Here is a 20427-nt window from a genome sequence, read left to right as displayed (position 1 = left end):
GCTTTTGTTTTACATTCACTTGGCAGGATGGTAGTACCTCCCTGGGTGGTTGCTGTCTACCAACCTACTACCTCAATTTAGTAGTATTTAAGATAAAAAATGGATATGAATGAATGGAACCACATTATTACTAGGTGACTGAAGAATAAACATCAGTCTAGTCTTCTCTACGTCAGTCTACTTTTCTGATACAAATATAAAAAAAGAGATTCTGCTGAAAAATAATGCTTAGCAAAAGTCAGTGATTCTGTGGCAAGTTAGTCAAATTCTGAGGATGAGAGCTCACCGAGTTCTCGTAATATATTATCCCTTAGAAACATTTTCCAGTCCCACAGAGTTTTTTAAGCATTTTCCCATTAAACAGTTTCGTACCTTTTCAGTAAAGTGCATTTAGTGACCTTAAAAGGTTCTCGATATTTTCTTTTAAGTTTATTATATTCTGGCTTTCGTATCTTTCAAAGTTTTTTCCTTTTGCACTTCATATTTCTAATTTTTTCCATGGGGAAGTGGAACAATTCTTCCTCTGTAAGCCATGTGTGTCATAAGAGGCGACTAAAATGCCAGGAGCAAGGGGCTAGTAACCCCTTCTCCTGTATATATTACTAAATTTAAAAGGAAAAACTTTCGTTTTTCCTTTTGGGCTACCCTGCCTCGGTGGGATACAGCCAGTTTGTTGAGAAAAAAGAAATTCTAATTCTTCCATGGTGTCTATTAGTGACAGCTTTCATTCTTGTTTTGTATTTTTAAATACATACAATTCTAAATAATTTTCCCTTGACTGCACTACTATGATCTGCTGCTCTCTTGAACTTTTCCTTTGACTTCAATATCTGCTGCTGTTGCTGTTCAAAATTGTCTTTTGTCAATTAAAACTTCTGGGTTCAAAAGGCACCTCTAAAAATTCATCTCTGCAATTTTGCAAAGGTTGTTTTTGCATCTATTGAAACATGATAATAAGTCATCTGTATGTAATAGAAGGTTAAACAGTTGCATTTTGTGATATAATAAAATGTGTAATGTGGTCTAGCCTTAGTGGTAATAATTAAAACATCTAGGTGAGATTTCACATTGCCTCACTGCTTTGATTATAAAGTATAGCATGCATTATATGTTGCTGTTTCTGCAGTTTTATGTCAGTATTTCTATCATTTTTTTTGAAACGCGAGCTATCTCCCACCAAGGAAGAGTGACTCTCGCTGTCATTCGTTCAATCATTGTCTTCCCAGAAGTATGCCGATATCACAGCTCACCCTCACCTCTCCTTCAGAATGAAGGCACCATACTTCCCAGGACTCAAGTCTGGTTAAACAATTTACCCTGAATCCCTTCAATAATGTTACTTTGCTCATGCTCCAACATCATGTCAGATCATTATATCCACTTGCCTCCACTCTTTCCAATCTAACACACTCACACAAACCCGTTGAATATCCTAGCCCCTCACAACCTCTCTTACCCCCTCCCTCCAGCCCTTCCTGGGATGACCCTTACCCCTCCCTCCCTCCACCCCAGATTTATATGCCCTTCCTAGTCATTTATTTTGCTCTGTCCTCTCTGAATGTCATTTAAATTGTGATTCTTTTGTGCACTTCTGGCAAGACATTTGTTGAATGCATGATAGTGAATGTTTTAGTGGGAAATGGCCGATGTAAAAAGTTAATATAAAACTTGTATTTATATAGGAATTTTTATTTCAGGATTAAGTGCATTAGCCAGCTCTTGTATGATTGTAGATGATGTAACTGCTCCAGTACCTGCTACTATGTTAGGTGACACCACACTGGATGCTACAAGTGCTGCTCTTCTTGCTGATGATGACCCAGGAGTTCGGGCAACACAGGTACTTCACACAAGTGAAGCACTGCAAAGGTGGTGATCAGTGGTCCTTTGAATATTTTGTCAAGGCATCTAGTTTGATTTCTATCATTGCCAGTGGCTCGGAGCATATAATAAAAGTACAGTGCGGTACAAAACAACCTTGTCACAATCTAACCTCTAAGTCAAAATGTTTCTTCAGTCACACTTTTTTCTTTTACACATGCTTCACACTTTAAAAAATTATATATTTTGTTTTTTACCATATCAGCCATCTCTCAACACCAAGGCAGGGTGACATCCCTACAAAATTGACATTCATTCATTAACTGTCATGCCAGAAGTGCACAAACATCTTTGTTCAATTGATCCTCTGAACTGCAACTTCCCCACCCCTCCTGCAGAGTGTAGGCACTACTTCCCATCTCTAGAACTTCTCTTCAGAATTTGCTGAAAGAACTGTCATTGGCATAGAGCAACTCTGACAATTCCTCTTCATTAGCTCATTATCATTTATTCCTGCACCTCTCCCAAACACCCTAGCACTCACTTCTCATACAATCTAGTCTATAAATATTTTAAAGAACCTTGGTGACATCACATATTGTTGAATATAGGGAGTAAGCCTGCTGGTTTGTCACACAGGAGAACTATGGGGGGAAGTTAAAGGATTTACCCCTTCGCTCATTGATACTGAAAGGGTTTACTGCTTGTCATGTGTAGTTCTCATTGAGAATACAATGGCTTATACCTTCAGTCATTGTAAGTGAAAGGGTTATCAACTTCGTTCATTAATAGTGAAGTTGCTTACTACTAAAGTCATTGATAGTGAAAGGAGGTATCTCTACAGTCTTTGATAGTAAAAGGGTGTGCCCCTTCAGTTATTGATGGTGAAATGCTTACCATTAAACTCATAAGTTTTTGTTTTTTGTTTTGTTTTGACTATGCTGAAGACTGCAGTGCCTTATGGTAAGCTTTATTTTCTGCCTTCTCACATTGCTTAGTAATGAATTCTCTTTCCCCATTCTTTGACATTTTCTCTTTATTCATTGGTACTTGGAAGGGTAAACCTCAGTTTTCACATGGTTCTTCAAGCAAATGGCAAAATGGACATTTTTATGAAAACCAAACAAGCATGTGCCTCTCTTTATGAAATGCTTCAGATGTTCCTTTTTGGAATCTTCAACTCAGGAAGATATTTTAAATGTCTTTAGAATATTCTGCTTTTGATCATCTCAAGAAAGAGTTACCAGAAGAAACAATGCACCGAACCTTGTGTGAAGTGTGCTAGGAGTATGCAAAGTGTAATCCTTCCAGAGTGCACTGTGATTAATAGACTTCTGTTTCACATTTATGACAGGACAGTAGTACCTTCCTCAGTGATTTCTGTCTACCAGCATATTTCCTATTTAAAAGATAATATACAGTAGATGAGTAAGTAATTTGATCTTGATGCTACTTCTCAGGTGCTGTTTTCAGAATTCATAAACATCATGGTGTCCCACCCATCAGAAGCACAGGTCTGGGATGAATTGGAGCAGTATGAGCAAGTCTGTTGTCAACAAGTGAATTCCTTGGCCAAGCTCATTCGTAAGGTTCCAATACATCGTGCCAATTTTACAAACACACAAAAGGTTAATAGTGTACTGTAGTACTACTTTATTCTTCTTGTTTTGAATATGATATTTTTAATTTAATTTTTCTGTATACTGTACTTTATTTATATATATAGTGGTTGTTGTTTTTAATGTATATGAAGATCTTTATTCATGGTATGTTTAGCATACTGTGCTACAGTGAAACCTCAGTTTTCGAATTTAATTCATTCCAGATGTCGATTTGACAACCAAAATGAATGACAACCAAAGCAATTTTTCCCATAAAGAATAGTGTAACTAGGATTAATCCATTCCAGACCCCAATTAACAAATTTTTTTTTTCATCAAACCGGCCATATCCCACTGAAGCAGGGTGACCTAAAACGAAAAACAAAAGTTTCTCTTTTTAACTTTAGTAATGTATACATGAGAAGCGGTTACTAGCCCCTTTCTCACAGCATTTTAGTCGGCTCTTACGACACGCATGGTTTACAGAGGAAGAATTCTGTTCCACTTCCCCACGTGTGGTGTAAATATTATGCAGAGAATTCGGAGTGTGGAAATTATGAAGTGTGGGGTTACTAAAAGTATTAGTCGGAGTGCTGAAGAGGGGTTGTTGAGGTGGTTTGGTCCTTTAGAGAGAATGGATCAAAGTAGAATGACTTGGAGAGCGTATAAATCTGTTGGGGAAGGAAGGCAGGGTAGGGGTCTTCCTCGAAAAGGTTGGAGGGAGGGGGTAAAGGAAGTTTTGTGGGCAAGGATCTTGGACTTTCAGCAAGCATGTGTGAGCATGTTAAATAGGAGTGAATGGAGACGAATGATTTTTGGGACCTGACGAGCTGTTGGAGTGTGAGCAGGGTAATATTTTGTGAAGGGATTCAGGGAGACTGGTTAATATTAATTTAGCTGGACTTGAGTCCTGGAAATGGGAAGTATAATGCCTGCACTTTAAAGGAGGGGTTTGGGATATTGGTGGTTTGGAGGTATTTCTAAACAGTCGTATCTGGGTGCCTCTGCAAAGACAGTGATTATGTATGAGTGAGGTGAAAGTGTTGAGTGTTGATGAAAGTATTTTCTTCTTGGGGATTTTCTTTCTTTTTGGGTCACCCTGCTTCAGTGGGAGATGATCGATGTGTTTAAAAAAAAAGAATTAGTAAGAAAATAGAAGAAAACCCAGAGGGGTGTGTATATATATGTCTGTAAAGTGTATGGTAGGGTTATTATTGAAAGAATTAGAGGTAAGACAGAGAGCATGATTGCAGATGAACAAGGAGGCTTTAGAATGAGTAGGGGATATGTAGATCAGGTGTTTACATTGAAGCATATACATGTATGTAAACAGTATTTAGATAAAGGTAGGGAAGTTTTTGTTGCATTTATGGATTTAGAAAAGGAAATTGATAAGAGTGGATAGGGGACTGATGTGGCAATTGTTGTAAGTGTATGGAATAGGTAGTAAGTTACTAAATGCTGTAGAGAGTTTTTATGAGGATAGGGAGGCTCAGGTTAGGGTGTGAAGGAGAGAGGGAAATTACATCCCAGTAAAAGTAGATCTTAGAAAGGGGTGTGTAATGTCACCATGGTTGTTCAACATTTATAGATAGGTTTGTAAAAGAAGTAAATGCTAGAGCGTTGGAGAGAGAGGTCTTATTAAATTATGGGGTATTAAATACAAAATGGGAGTTGACACAGTTACTTTTTGCTGATGATATGGTGCTTTTGGGGGATTCTAAAGAAAAGTTGCAAAGGTTAGTGGATGAGTTTGGGAGGGTGTGTAAAGGTAGAAAGTTGAAAGTGAACATGAATAAGAGTAAGGTGATGAGGGTATCAAACGATATAGATAAAGAAAAATTGGATATCACATTGGAGGGAGGGAGTATGGAAGAAGTGAATGTTTTCAGATATTTGGGAGTTGACTTGTCAGCGGATGAGTTTATGAAGGATGAAGTAAACCATAGAAATAATGAAGGAAAAAAGGTGAGTGGTGTGTTGAGTTATCTGTGGAGATAAAGAACATTATCCATGGAGGCAAGAAGGGAATGTACGAGAGTATAGTGGTACCAACACTCTTACATGGGTGTGAAGCATGGGTTATAAATGCTGCAGCGATTAGGTGGCTAAAGGCAGTGGAGATGTCATGTCTAAGGGCAATGTGTGGTGTAAATATTATGCAGAGAATTCGTAGTGCGGAAATTAGGAGGAGGTGTGGAGTTTCTAAAAGTATTAGTCAGAGGGCTGAAGAAGGGGTGTTGAGGTGGTTTGGTCATTGAGAGAGAATGGAACAAAGTAGAATGACTTGGAGAACATATAAATCTATTGGGGAAGGAAGGAAGGTGGAGTACGGGTCATCCCCAAAAAGGTTGGAGGGAGGGGGTAAAGGAGTTTTTGTGGGTGAAGGGCTTGGACTTCCAGCAAGCATGTGTGAGTGTGTTAAGAGTGAATGGAGACGAATGGTTTTTTAGCCTGATGAGCTGTTGGAGTGTGAGCAGAGTAATATTTTGTGAAGGGATTCAGGTTAACTGGTTAGCTGGACTTGAGTCCTGGAGATGGGTAGTACAATGTCTGCACTTTAAAGGAGGGGTTTAGGATATTGGCAGTTTGGAGGAATGTCTAAACTGTCATATCTTAGCGCTTCTGCAAAAACAGCGATTATGTATGAGTGATGGTGAAAGTGTTGAATGATGAAAGTTTTTTCTTTCTTTTTGGGTTTTTCCTTCTTTTTGGGTCACCCTGTCTTAGTGGGAAACAGCCGACGTATTAAAAAAAAAAACATGCAAAAGTAGTATGACCTAAATGTAACTAGAAGTAGCAAGACGTACCTGAAATCTTGCATGTTTATGAAACAGAAAAAAGACACCAGCAATCCTACCATCATGTAAAACAATTACAGGCTTCCATTTTACACTCACTTGGCAAGCGGTAGTACCTCCCTGGTGGGTTGCTGTCTTCCAACCTCCTTCCTAGGCCAAATGACAATATAATAATATATTAATGATGTACTAACTACTACATAAAAAGTTTATAAAATTATACAGCATGGGGAAACTGTAAAAATGCATACTAAATGAAAATTTAACTGAAATACTATGCTCTAATAATTCCTTTTTTAAACTCAACAGTGCTTTTTACATCTTTTATTTTTGCTTTGATCTCTTTATCCTTCTTTGGATCCTTAATGGCTTGTTTCACAATTAAAAAGAATTGCACCCAAAATGCAAAATAATAAAAAAAAGTTCATAAGATGCACAACAAATGCTCAAGAGATGTTTACATCACTCAAGTTAGTGGCTATACTGACTCATACCCATGCTCTAGACCCATTTTCCAGTGCACATTTCATGAGCACATGACCTGAGCTGCTTTGTCCTGTTCCGTACACGCAAAAACTTTTCTGTTGACAACCAAAAGAACGTGTGAAAACCAGGACATTTTTTCGAACACCTCATTTGAAAACTGATTTATTTGACAATGCAATCGACAACTGAGGTTCGACTATTTTTAGTACAGTGATTTATAATTTTTTAAATGAACCAGTTGTATTTGTAAATGTAGTGTAATTGCCATCTGTTTTAGCTAGTTGTCTCCATATTGACTCCTTATCTTTAGCTTTCCCTGTATTTGTTGTCCCTTGGTTATCTTTTATGCAACATATTTTGGGACTCTTGTCAGAGAAATGCGTGAAGATGTATAGTAAAATTGTAGATTTAAGGAAAATCTCAGAGGGTTTATAGTGCTTAAATACTGAGCATTGTAATATACTACGCTATTTTAAATTTCTTTCAGGTTTACCAGCAGCTGCTAGGTGAGCGCAATACTTGGAGACTATTGGGGTCACTGTATAGTGAGCGCTTAGGTGAAGATACCAGCAGTAATGATTCACCAATGATGGACAATGAACCTACCACTGACTACGCTGTTGTTACTCGGCTTTATGATACCAACCGCACAGTTAGAGAGGTAATTATATACTTGTGCTGGTTCATTCTTGATGTTTGTGTTAGGGATGGGATGTTACCAAAAATTTTGCTAATGAGGATGCTCAGTTTTAAGCCAATACCAATACAGTCAAAATCAGTCGATGCTCACAGATACTGATAATATCAAAATTAATCAATACTGGTATTGGTACTCAATGTTAAGCAAATAACACTACCCGTATCATCAAAATTTCCAATACCACTGATAGTGATACTTTGGCACATTCTAATCTGTGTAATTGTTTATCCTCATATGTATATCCATCTCCTAGGTAGTAGGTTGGTAGACAGCAGCTGCTCAGGGAGGTACTGCCATCCTGCCAGATGAGTGTAAAATGAAAACCTGTAATTGTTTTACTTGATGGTAGGGTTGCTGGTGTTTTTTCTGTCTCATAAACATGCAAGATTTCAGGTATGTCTTGCTACTTCTACTTACACTTCGGTCACACTACACAAACATGTACAAGCATATATATACACACACACCTCTGGGTTTTCTTCTGTTTTCTTACTAGTTCTTGTTCTTGTTTATCTCCTCTTATCTCCATGGGGAAGTGGAACAGAATTCTTCTTCCATAAGCCATACGTGTCGTAAGAGGCGACTAAAATGCCGGGAGCAAGGGACTAGTAACCCCTTTTCCTGTATAAATTTCTAAATTTAAAGAGAGAAACTTTCGTTCTTCTTTTTGGGCCACCCTGCCTTGGTGGGATACGGACGTTTTGTTTTTTGAAAGAAGAGTACAGCCTCTCTTCACTTAGCGACATGGTCATTTACCGACAACTCGGACTTACGACAGGCTCTCTGACCAGTATATACATACCTAAATAGTGTATATTAAAGCTGATTTCCTCTCTTCTGTTTATTACGATGTACAGCACAATACTGTATAAACGTTTAAAAATACGTATACCAAAAATATATAAGTGGTGCAAGGGTGACATTAAAGCAGTATCTAAGATGGTTGACATAAACCCACTACCATTATAGTATGCTCCTCATTTAGTGACGAATTTGTTTATCGATGCAATATTAGGAACGGAACTCCGTTGTTAGGTGGGGAGAGGCTGTATATCCATCTGTACCTGCTTGCCTGTTTGTCAGCTTTAAACTGTTATTAGAATGGTAATGTCTGTTGGCAATGCAACTATTGAATGAATTATTTTTTCTTTTGGGGGGGGGGGAGTCACCCTACTTTGGTGGGAGATGATGGATATGGTAAAAAAAAATAAAAATACAAAGATGGATCAAGCCTTATTGGATATGGCACAAATATTTTATAATACAGTGGTCCCTTGAGTATGATATTAATTTATTCCAGAAGTATCATATCTTCAAAATATCATAACTCAAACCCCAAAATACATAGTTTTTGGTAATTTGCTTCAAGATGCCAGAACACACCCAACCTTCCCTTGGATTTTTGTTGTTGTTGTTGTTTAAATACTCTGGTGTTCTCTGAGTAATAAACAAGTAATAAGCTGCAGTTTGAAATATCTGGAGACATTGGCACCCAGCAGTAGAGTAAGCCTATCTTTTATAGGCTTATGTCCAGGCAAAGTGGCAGGATAGGGCAGAGGAGGCAAGGCAGGCTGGCAGGCAGACAAGCAGGCAGGCAGGGAGGGAGATAGGTAGGCATGCAGACAGACAGGTAGGGAGGCAGGCAAGTAGGGATGCAAACAAAAATTATTATAGCAATGTTTTCCCTGTCAACAGGTTTTTTTCTCACAGCTTTAGGGTATTTATGGAATAATTCTTCACTATCGTTTTTTTTAGTATACTGCATGAAATATTGATGAAATACAGCATTAATAGCCACACTGTTCAGATTGCTTTTCGGAGACACTTCGCTTACAAAAATTTCTTTGTCCTCATTACAGGCACAGATTGTAATTGATTGTCTTCATTAAAGGCACAGATTGTAATTGATTGTCCTGATTATAGGTACAGATTATAATTGATTATCTTCATTATAGGCACAGATTGTAATTGATTGGTTAGAGAGGAATGCTGCAGATGAGTGTGACAACAACTGTTATGACCGTGTGGAATACTTTGGAGATACTCACATTGCATGGGAAAACACCCTTAAAACACTAAAGGTAAGATGTGTACACTGGGTAATATTTATTTTAACATACCAGCCATCTCCCACCGAGGCAGGGTGATCCGAAAAGGACAACTTTTTTTTTTTACATTTATTCGGTAAAAGTACAGTGGACCCTTAACCAGCGATGGCATCGATTAACGATAAATCTGACTAGCGATACATTTAAACGCAAAAATTTTGCCTCAACTAGCGCTTAAAAACCCGACCAGCGCTATTCGTTCTGTACCATACGCGTCCACTTTGGCCTGAGCGCGCCTCACTTGTCCCTTGGGTGTCAGTGTTTACAAGCCAGCCAGCCACCACGGTCGCTTCCAAACATACAACAACTGGAACATTTCATATTATCACAGCCTTTGTAGTGATTGCACCTGCAAAATAAGTCACCATTGGCCCCAAGAAAGCTTCTAGTGCCAACCCTACAGCAAAAAGGGTGAGAATTACTATGGAGATGAAGAAAGAGATCATTGCTAAGTATGAAAGTGGAGTGCGTGTCTCTGAGCTGGTCAGGTCGTATAATAAACCCCAATCAACCATCGCTACTATTGTGGGTAAGAAAACGGCAATCAAGGAAGCTGTTCTTGCCAAAGGTGCAGCTGCTGCTGCACCACAGTCAGCTGTTGTTGTTGCTGCACCGCCATCAGCTGTATTACTCGAAGATGTGGAGAGAGTGTTGTTGGTGTGGCTTAACGTGAAACAATTACCGAGAAACGATTAACCCCGGAGGGTTAGCCACCCAGGATAACCCAAGAAAGTCAGTGCATCATCGAGGACTGTCTAACTTATTTCCATTGTGGTCCTTAATCTTGTCCCCCAGGATGCGACCCACAACAGTTGACTAACACCCAGGTGAACAGGAAAAAATGCCTGGAACTAGTGCTCATATTGGTGAGGTTAGTGGGGAGGATGTGGAAGAGTTAGCGGAGAAGGACAATGAAGAACAAACCACTGATGAGCTGCTAGATCATCTTCAACAGTAAGAGGCCACACCTGAGGAAACTGCTTCGGAGGAGGGGAGAGAGAAATTGAAGAAGTTGCTTACTTCAAAGATTAAGGAAATGTGTGCAAAGTGGCTTAAAGTGCAAACCTTTTTTGATGAAAATCACCCTGACACAGCTATTGCAAGCCGTGCTGGTGACTATTACACTGACAATGTTGTGAAACACTTTAGGATAAAGGAACGAGAGGTACAGGCCTCTATGGACAGATACGTTGTGCGACAGAAGTCCAGTGACTCTGAAGCTGGTCCTAGTGGCATTGAAAGAACAAGGGAAGTAACCCCAGAAAAAGACTTGCTGCCTCAAGTGCTAATGGAAGGGGATTCCCCTTCTAAACACTAACAAGATCAACCGTCTCCCCTCCTCCCATCCCATCAATCATCACCAGATCTTCAATAAAGGTAAGTGTCATGTAACTGTGCATGTCTTCTTCAGTTTGTGTGTATTAAAATTAATATTTCATGTGGTAAAAAAAAAATTTTTTTCAATACTTTGGGGTGTCTTGCACGGATTAATTTGATTTCCATTATTTCTTGTGGGGAAAATTAACTTGACTAACGATTATTTTGATTAACGATGAGCTCTCAGGAACGGATTAATATCGCTGGTTGAGGGTCCACTGTATTAGTCAAAGAGCTGAAGAGGGACAAACTAGAATGACTTGGAGAACGTATAAATCTGTAGGGAAAGGAAGGCAGGGTAGGGGTCATCACTGGAAAGGTTGGAGGGAGGGGGTAAAGGAGGTTTTGTGGTCAAGGGGCTTGGAGGACTTCCAGCAAGCGTGCGTGGGTGTATTAGATAGGAGTGAATGGAGACGAACAGTTTTTTCGACCTGATGAGCTGTTGGAGTGTGAGCAGGGTAATATTTTGTGAAGGGATTCAGGGAAACCGGTTAGCTGGACTTGAGTCCTGGAAATGGGAAGTACAATGCCTGCACTTTAAAGGAGGGGTTTGGGATATTGGCAGTTTGGAGGGATGTCTGAGCTGTTGTATCTGAGTGCCTCTGCAGAGACAGTGATTATGTATGAATGATGGTGAAAGTCTTGAATGATGATGAAAGTTTTTTCTTTCTATTTGGGTTTTTCTTTCTTTTTAGGTCACCCTGCCTCAGTGGGAAATGGCCAACGTGTTAAAAAAAAAACTTAGTATCGGTGGGATTCAGCGAACGTGTTAAAAAAAAACTTACTATCGGTGGGATTTGACCAGTTTGTTGAAAGAAGAAAGAACTTACTATAGTCAAGCAGTATGACTTATTTCTTGGTTTTAAGGAATATTGCATCTTCAGAGAATTGTAATATCATACCTATTCCTTGTACATAGTGTTGGAAGACCCAAACAGTAAAAAATAGATAAAAAAAAATGTTTTTAAACACAGTCATCTTCCACTGAGGCAGGGTGACCCAAAGAAGAAATGCTTTCCCCGTCATTCACATTATCAATGTCTTGCACTCCTTTAGTGCAGGCATTATACTTCTCACCTTCAGGACTCAAGTCCAGCTGACCGGCTTCCCGGAATTCTTTAACAGAATGTTACCTTGCTCACGCTCCAATAGCTCGTGAGCCATGTGTTTGTCATGTAAGCCAACTAAAATGCCGGGAGCAATGGTCTAATAGCCCCTTCTCCTGTATAAATTACTAAAACAAGAAGAAAACATTTAAAAACAATTATTTGCACCAAATTATACTGTGTATTCTAAGTGGAGCAACGTCGGGCTAAGCATTTTCCCATATTTGAAGTGCTAAAACACCTTTAAATACATCTAATATCATGAGGAATAAGTGAACATTGTGTTAAACGTTAAAATTAATAATAAAAAAGGAAAGCACTCGTAATTGGGCATCAATAAGTGGTACAACATAAATATTGCTGACACATTTATGCCACTGTTGTCAACAAGTGATCATTTTTTTCAACTTCAACATATTGTAATATCACAAGTTTTTATTAGGTTCCACTTATTCAATTCATAAAAATGTACTCTTTCATTCTGTAAGTTTTTTTTTTTTTCAAACTCGCACCCCATGCAGAAATTTTTTTTCAGGTATGCCACACCTAAGGGATTAAAGCAGTTATGTAAAAAAGAGATAATACAGTAATGTTGAAACAGGACTGTTGATAAGTAATCTTGGAGGTAAAAGAAATAAAAAGTACTGCAATGAGAAAGCTACAGTTGCCCTGTTAGTAAGGTTATTTCTTTTATTAATGAAGGAAGGAAAGGTAGGGGGTGTGTGGACCAGGTGTTTACAGTGAAACATATAAGTGAACAGTATTTAGATAAGGCTAAAGAGGTCTTTGTGGCATTTATGGATTTGGAAAAGGCGTATGACAGGGTGGATATGGGGGCAATGTGGCAGATGTTGCAAGTGTATGGTGTAGGAGGTAGGTTACTGAAAGCAGTGAAGAGTTTTTACGAGGATAGTGAGGCTCAAGTTAGAGTATGTAGGAAAGAGGGAAATTATTTCCCAGTAAAAGTAGGCCTTAGACAAGGATGTGTGATGTCACCGTGGTTGTTTAATATATTTATAGATGGGGTTGTAAGAGAAGTAAATGCGAGGGTCTTGGCAAGAGGCGTGGAGTTAAAAGATAAAGAATCACACATAAAGTGGGAGTTGTCACAGTTGCTCTTTGCTGATGACACTGTGCTCTTGCGAGATTCTGAAGAGAAGTTGCAGAGATTGGTGGATGAATTTGGTAGGGTGTGCAAAAGAAGAAAATTGAAAGTGAATACAGGAAAGAGTAAGGTTATGAGGATAACAAAAAGATTAGGTGATGAAAGGTTGGATATCAGATTGGAGGGAGAGAGTATGGAGGAGGTGAATGTATTCAGATATTTGGGAGTGGACGTGTCATCAGATGGGTCTATGAAAGATGAGGTGAATCATAGAATTGATGAGGGGAAAAGGGCGAGTGGTGCACTTCGGAGTCTGTGGAGACAAAGAACTTTGTCCTTGGAGGCAAAGAGGGGAATGTATGAGAGTATAGTTTTACCAACGCTCTTATATGGGTGTGAAGCATGGGTGATGAATGTTGCAGCGAGGAGAAGGCTGGAGGCAGTGGAGAAGTCATGTCTGAGAGCAATGTGTGGTGTGAATATAATGCAGAGAATTTGTAGTTTGGAAGTTAGGAGGAGGTGCGGGATTACCAAAACTGTTGTCCAGAGGGCTGAGGAAGGGTTGTTGAGGTGGTTCGGGCATGTGGAGAGAATGGAGCGAAACAGAATAACTTCAAGAGTGTATCAGTCTGTAGTGGAAGGAAGGCGGGGTAGGGGTCGGCCTAGGAAAGGTTGGAGGGAGGGGGTAAAGGAGGTTTTGTGTGCAAGGGGCTTGGACTTCCAGCAGGCATGCGTGAGTGTGTTTGGTAGGAGTGAATGGAGACAAATGGTTTTTAATACTTGACGTGCTGTTGGAGTGTGAGCAAAGTAACATTTATGAAGGGGTTCAGGGAAACCGGCAGGCCGGACTTGAGTCCTGGAGATGGGAAGTACAGTGCCTGCACTCTGAAGGAGGGGTGTTAATGTTGCAGTTTAACCCTTTCAGGGTCCGTCCCGTAGATCTACGGCTTTATGTTCAGGGTCCAAACCGTAGATCTACGCCATGAACTCAGCTCACTCTGATAAACTGTGAGTGGTACATTTGGGCCTAAATATGAGAGAATACATCTATGTGGTATGTGTGCACCACATAAAACAGATCCTGCAGCACACTGTGTATAATGAGAGAAAAAAAATGAAATCATGATTTTTCGATTAAAACAGCAACTTTGCAGTGTTTTTTCGTATGTTTTTTATGGTTGTATTTCCGATTTCTTGGTCTCATTTGATAGAATGGAAGACATATTACAGAAATGGAGATGATTTTGATTGGTTTTAGCACTGGAAATGGCTTGAAACTGAGCTCAAAGTAGCAGAAATGTTAAATTTTTGCCGATATTCAAGAGTAAACAAACGACCTCACACGTCTAATACACGTCAGCTGGTGGGTCTAATATACATTCACAAATATGGTGATGATATTTATACAATTATTACAGTATTGCATAACAGTAAATCTTCTATTTTTTGGTGTGAATAAAAATTCATTATGTGAATAAAAAATCAAAATGGAATTTATTTGTAAAGCCTCAAAACATAACTAATGAACAGAGGAAATGTTAGTTTAGTGCCAGGAATGCTTACATTGTTCATTCTGGACCCTATTTTGAAATTGGAATATTTTGAACTTTGTGTTAAATTGGCCAAATTAACAATTTCCGATCACTTTATTTTGTAGTTGAAACAGTTGACTTGGTGATTTCTTGTGCTCAATCGATAGAATAGAAGTAATACTAGTGAAATAGCTAAGAATTTGGTTGACTGGAATAATGTAATTGGCCTAAAATGGGAGTCAAAGTCGGCAAAATCGCCGATTCGTAAATATCGCTGACACATCAAAATTCGCGAGAGCATAATTTCGTCAATTTTCCACCAAATTTCGTACTTTTTGTTTTATTACCTTCACAAAAAGATTCTCTACGATTTCATAAGAAAAAATAACAAATTTTTTTTTTGAAAATTCTTGGACACTGGTGCGTGACTCCAGATTTGGGCCTTGGACCCTGAAAGGGTTAAAAACTGTAGTGTAAAGCACCCTTCTGGCAAGACAGTGATGGAGTGAATGATGGTGAAAGTTTTTCTTTTTCGGGCCACCCTGCCTTGGTGGGAATCGGCCAGTGTGATAATAAAAAAATAATAAAAAATAAATCCAGTGTACCATAGTTCACACTTATGATTGGGGCACTTGGAAAACAAATTATTTCTTATTACCAGCTCATCTTGTATGTTAAGAGAGTAATCAATAACAGAGCATTATCAGGGACTAAACTATGTTACAGTCAAGCTTTTTTCTTTTCAGAATGAGAGCAGTGGTATTGTTCACCCACTGAAAGGAGCTCGGCCATTAGTAACTTCAATGGATCCTGATTCTTCTCTGCGCCAGGGTCGACCTCTCCACGACTTAGACCAGGTAAGTTAGGGGTAAGGTATGCAGGAAGTACTGATTAACATTTACTGTATATACAATATAACATTGTAAATGTATTTTTTTATTTATTAAAGTTATGTATAATTTTCTTGCACTGCATGCCCTAATATAAGTGAAAACCACAGAATTGCATGTGGTTGATCAAAAAATGGTTGAAAAAAACTAAATCCAAAATTTAGTCATAATCCTCCTCTCTTTTATCTCCTCTCTTTCCTCCTTCACCAACCAACCAGATTGTCATTGTCTGGGTCCTCAGTCTTGATTAGGAATAGCCACATCCAACAGTAAGATAGTAATATCCAAAGATGTTAGGAAAAAGAAAATATTTTCATCCTGTAAACTCATGCTAATAATGGAATTGAGCTACATTTAAGGCAACACACCTTCAGTGGTAGAATGTATTAAACTCCTGTTTTATAGAGGTATTAAAGCAGCAGATACATTGACCTAATCCAGAACATCATGAGACTGAACACTTGTTTTCTTGTAAAATATGTTGAAAAAAGTTGAACTTACATATCTTCATTCAAATGTGGTAAAACCAGCATCCAAGCAGGAAATGTAATCACCTGTCAGACTTTAGAGGAGTCTAAGTTTTCCTGAACTTTAAGTGAGCATGTACAGTATTAATCTTTATTAGCAGTTTCTGTGAAGGCATCCTAGATTGATGAACATCAGATATTTCAGAACACATTGTAAGTGCATCATCCGTACTGAGAAAATGAGATATTGAGATGGGAGGAATAATAACATTGTAAAGCATTTTTTTTTTCTTTTTACGTTCAGGAAGTATCTAGCATCATTGCTCACTGTTCACAAATGGGTTTCCATAATTTTTTAATTTCAGGTAAAACTTGTTTTTACATGATTATACAAGAAAATGCATATTGTATTATTTCAGGAAGATGAAATACGTCTGTTGCGATCTGTCTTTTCCTACATCCGTTCTGGCCAGGTATCAGCTGCAGAGGACCTGTGTGTAAAGTCTGGTCACCACTGGCGGGGAGCAACACTGGAAGGCTGGAAATTGCATCATGACCCAAACCCAGAAGACCCATCTCAGAGGCAGCCTATTTCTGGCAATCCTTATAGGTATATACATTTTCTTAAGATACATTATATCACTGAGAGGTGTATATATCTGTGTGCATGCACTGACATTGTACTTCAGTCCCTATTTTATAGATTAAAGCATCTTTGACTAGTCTAGGGTACTTCAATTATCCAAACCAACGTATTTTATGTTGTACAGTAATGACGTATGTTAGCGAGAATGAAGGATATGTGTAAAGTACATTTAACCTCTAAGCCGATGGTGACATACCAGTACATCCAAGTGGTTAGTGGCAGTGGCATATTAGTAACCATAATTCATTGCACCTTGATGTTTACCACACATGGAAGGTTTAGGAAGATACTTGAGGTCCTAAATAAAAGAGAATAGGTCTGTGTACTGGATGTCATTAACCTCCATAGTGGGAAAATTTATGGAATCAATAATTGCTGAACAATTCGTAGCCATCTTGAAAGGCATAAATTGATTAGTGAATCTCAACACAGTTTTACAAAGGGGCATTCCTGTCTTACGAATTTACTAACTTTCTTCACTAAGGTATTTGAGGAGGTAGATCATGGTATTGAATATGATATTGTGTATATGGACTTCATTAAGGATTTCGATAGAGTTCCACATCAGAGGCTATTGAGGAAACTTAAGGCACATGGAATAGGAGGAGAAATTTTTTCCTGGGTAGAGGCATGGTTGACAAATAGGCAGCAGAGGCTTTGCATAAATGGGGAGAAATCAGAATGGGGACACGTCACGAGCGGTGTTCCACAGGGATCAGTGTTGGGCCCCTTGTTGTTCACAATCTACATAAGCAACATAGATGAGGGAATAAATAGCAACATAAGCAAATTTGCTGATGTCATCAAAATAGGCCATCCAATTCATTCTAAAGAGGATATTAGAGCACTCCAGGATGATTTGAATAGACTGATGCAGTGGTCGGAGAAGTGGCAGATACAGTTTAATATAGACAAGTGCAAAGTTCGAAATGTTGGACACGAAAATAACCATGCCACTTATAAAGTGAATAGTGTAGATCTTATACTACTGATTGTGAAAAGGATTTGGGAGTTCTGGTAGCAGTAATCTGAAACCAAGACAACAGTGCATAAGTGTTCACAATAAAGCTAACAGAATCCTTGGTTTCATATCGAGAAGTATAAGTAATAGAAGTCCTCAGGTTGTTCTTCAACTCTATATATCCTTGGTTAGGCCTCATTTAGATTATGCTGCACAGTTCTGGTCACCATATTACAGAATGGATATAAATGCATTGGAAAATGTACAGAGGAGGATGACAAAGCTGATCCCATGTACAGTGGAACCTCAAAAATCGAATGTATCACATATCGAACGTTTCGAAAATAGGACCATTTTTTCGGACAAACTGTGTCCCTATTATCGAACGTGCCCCTATTTTCGGACCGCCAGGTACAGGACCTGTCTGCCGCCTGCTCTGTCCGCGTCCCCGCGCAGGCGCCGTGAGCAGTCTAGCTTTGTTTATGCTTGAGTGAACACTAACCTGCGCTCTCATTCACGCATTTTATGATTAGTGCTCGTGAGACTGTGAAATAAGCTGCCATGGGCCCAAAGAAACTTGCTAGTGGTACCCCTGTGGTAAAGAAATTGAGAAACACCATAGATGTGAAGAAGGAAATAATACAAAAGTATGAGAGTGGTGTGAGACTTGTTGAGCTTGCCAGGATGTATGGGAAAAATAAGTTGACCATTGGTTCTATCTTGTCAAAGAAAGAACAAATCAAGGAAGCTGATGTTGCGAAAGGTGTTAATATAGGGAGTGGATGAGGTACCTTCTTCAAAGATTAAGGAGATTTGTGCCAAGTGGAATGATGTCCAAATGTTTGTGCAGAAGTACCACCCTGAGCAAGCTGAAACAAGCCATCTTTGCAACAAGTTCAGTGACAACCATGTCCCATTTTAGGGAAATGTTAAAGAGGTGCCAGAAACAGAGGACTGTGGACAGTTATTTTGTGAGACAGGGGTCCAGTGACTCTCAAGCTGGTCCTAGTGGCATTAAAAGACAGAGAAGGGAAGTAACCCCAGAGAGGGCTTTACCTGAAGTCCTCATGGAGGGGGATTCTCCTTCCAAACACTAACCCCAGCTCTCTCTCTCCTCCTCCCTATCTTCCAGATGCCATCACCAATCTTCAATAAAGGTAAGCAAAAATGTTATTTTATATGTATTACTATACATAATTAAAAACTATAGTATTTGTGTATGTAAAACTGTAATTAATCTCTATAAAATGTATTTTTTGTGTGAATATTTTTGGGTTTCTGGAATGGATTAATTGTATTTCCATTATTTCTTATGGGAAATATTGTAGACAGCCTGTACTGTCTGCACAGACAGCCCATGCTGTCTGCCAGCTTAGTTCATATTTCGCGCCACTCAGGTGCTGCCATCTATAGGCCTTGCCACTTCAGTATGCCCAGACTTGCCTCGCCCTCACTCACACAGCGGCCTGGCATCAAGACACAAGTACTCCCAGCTCTCTCTCGTGGCATGGCCCTGCCCGGGCCATGGGCACAAACACACAAGCCTGTGTAACCCACCACTACTTAACAATAAACTAAGAAGCCTCCGAAGAAGTATATCATTCACACCCTGCTTACAGCCTACCAAATAAGCCCGTTATATTGGTACCAGCGGTGGTCGCAGCGTTGTGTTTACCCTGGAGAGAGGAAGGAGAGGTATGAAGTCACCTTCACTTCATCACCCTACACAAGAAGCATCCGTCTCTCAACGAGTTATCCTGATGTCGTGTCTGCACGTTTGAGCATCCAGACACAGGTACAAGCAGGATCCAGCCGAAATTTGCCGAATTTCTTCGAGAATTGTGAGTGGCGTCCCAGCGTCTCACGCTAGTGTCCCACGCTGTTTCTCAAGTCACGTGTTCAGCGTCACTTGTATGTTGCTGTTGTTGTTCAGCTCAGCACAGCTGTTTCAGCAAGCCAGAGGTGAGTCTTGTGGTGATTTCTGCGTCCAGTGTGAGCTTCTCCACGTGTTTGTGGGTGGGGGAGGAGAGGAGAGGAGAGGAAGTGGCTGTTCCTCACCTTGCCCATGCTCGCCCTCCTCACGCTCACCCGTCTACCATACACCACTCACCACTGCCCACTCCCTCTGCTGTGTTTTCTGCTGTTTTTCGTATGAATTCATTGCCAGTGCTGTGTATCCGAGTGCCCGAGGCCACTCGAAGCTACGTGGATTACGACGTCACGTGGGTGTGGGCGATCACGTAGACCTACAAAGCCACGTGAGTTACCAGATATCCCAGGCCTCATGCTGTGGTCTGCTGCCCGCATCACATCGACGCCACCCACGATGCTGCCCGACTTCATGACGTCACGATGTCTGCTGACGTCACCTCACGATGTCTGCTGACGTCACCTCACGATGTCTGCCTGACGTCACCTCGAGATGTCTGTTGACGTCACTGCTGCTGACGTCACCTTGCGACATCACGCCTGACATCACATGATGTCACATCGAGTGTTCTAGTAATTATTTCAGTATTGTCGAGAAGATTGAGAGAAAATATATGTCGTGTGTTAATTAATTCCTCTCAGTCAGTGTTCTCACATTTTAGTATGTCTTAGTCAGTTTTATGCGCAGAAAAGCATCATTTGCTAGTTAAGCCATGTTGTACCGTATGTACAGCGGTGTGTTTTTAAAGTTCCGTGTGTCCAGTGAGGTCTGTGGTCAGACCCTTGAATTGTACCACTAAGTCACCCGCCTGACCAGTGTTTGACAGCTGATTTCTCAGCCCTGAGCGTATGAGCCCCCTTGTACAGAAAGCTTTTATGCTCGTCGCTCGTGATGTT

The 20427-nt window shown here is 39.8% G+C and overlaps 1 protein-coding gene across 1 annotated transcript in view; it reads left to right on the top strand.

Moving 5' to 3' along the window:
• The window catches only part of Nup107 (nuclear pore complex protein Nup107), an 83400-nt gene that overhangs the window by 16303 nt on the left and 46670 nt on the right, over nucleotides 1–20427 (top strand). The window contains exons 4-9 of the mRNA XM_070085119.1: nucleotides 1698–1840; nucleotides 3282–3449; nucleotides 7197–7370; nucleotides 9365–9490; nucleotides 15384–15494; nucleotides 16414–16604. Coding sequence (XP_069941220.1) covers nucleotides 1698–1840; nucleotides 3282–3449; nucleotides 7197–7370; nucleotides 9365–9490; nucleotides 15384–15494; nucleotides 16414–16604 — 913 coding nt within the window. The remainder of the gene's footprint in view (nucleotides 1–1697; nucleotides 1841–3281; nucleotides 3450–7196; nucleotides 7371–9364; nucleotides 9491–15383; nucleotides 15495–16413; nucleotides 16605–20427) is intronic.

The sequence above is a fragment of the Cherax quadricarinatus genome, chromosome 15, assembly GCF_038502225.1.
Source record: "Cherax quadricarinatus isolate ZL_2023a chromosome 15, ASM3850222v1, whole genome shotgun sequence".
NCBI classification, from domain to species: domain Eukaryota; kingdom Metazoa; phylum Arthropoda; class Malacostraca; order Decapoda; family Parastacidae; genus Cherax; species Cherax quadricarinatus.
Note: the sequence above shows the minus strand (reverse complement) of the source record. Positions and strands in the feature narration are given on the sequence as shown.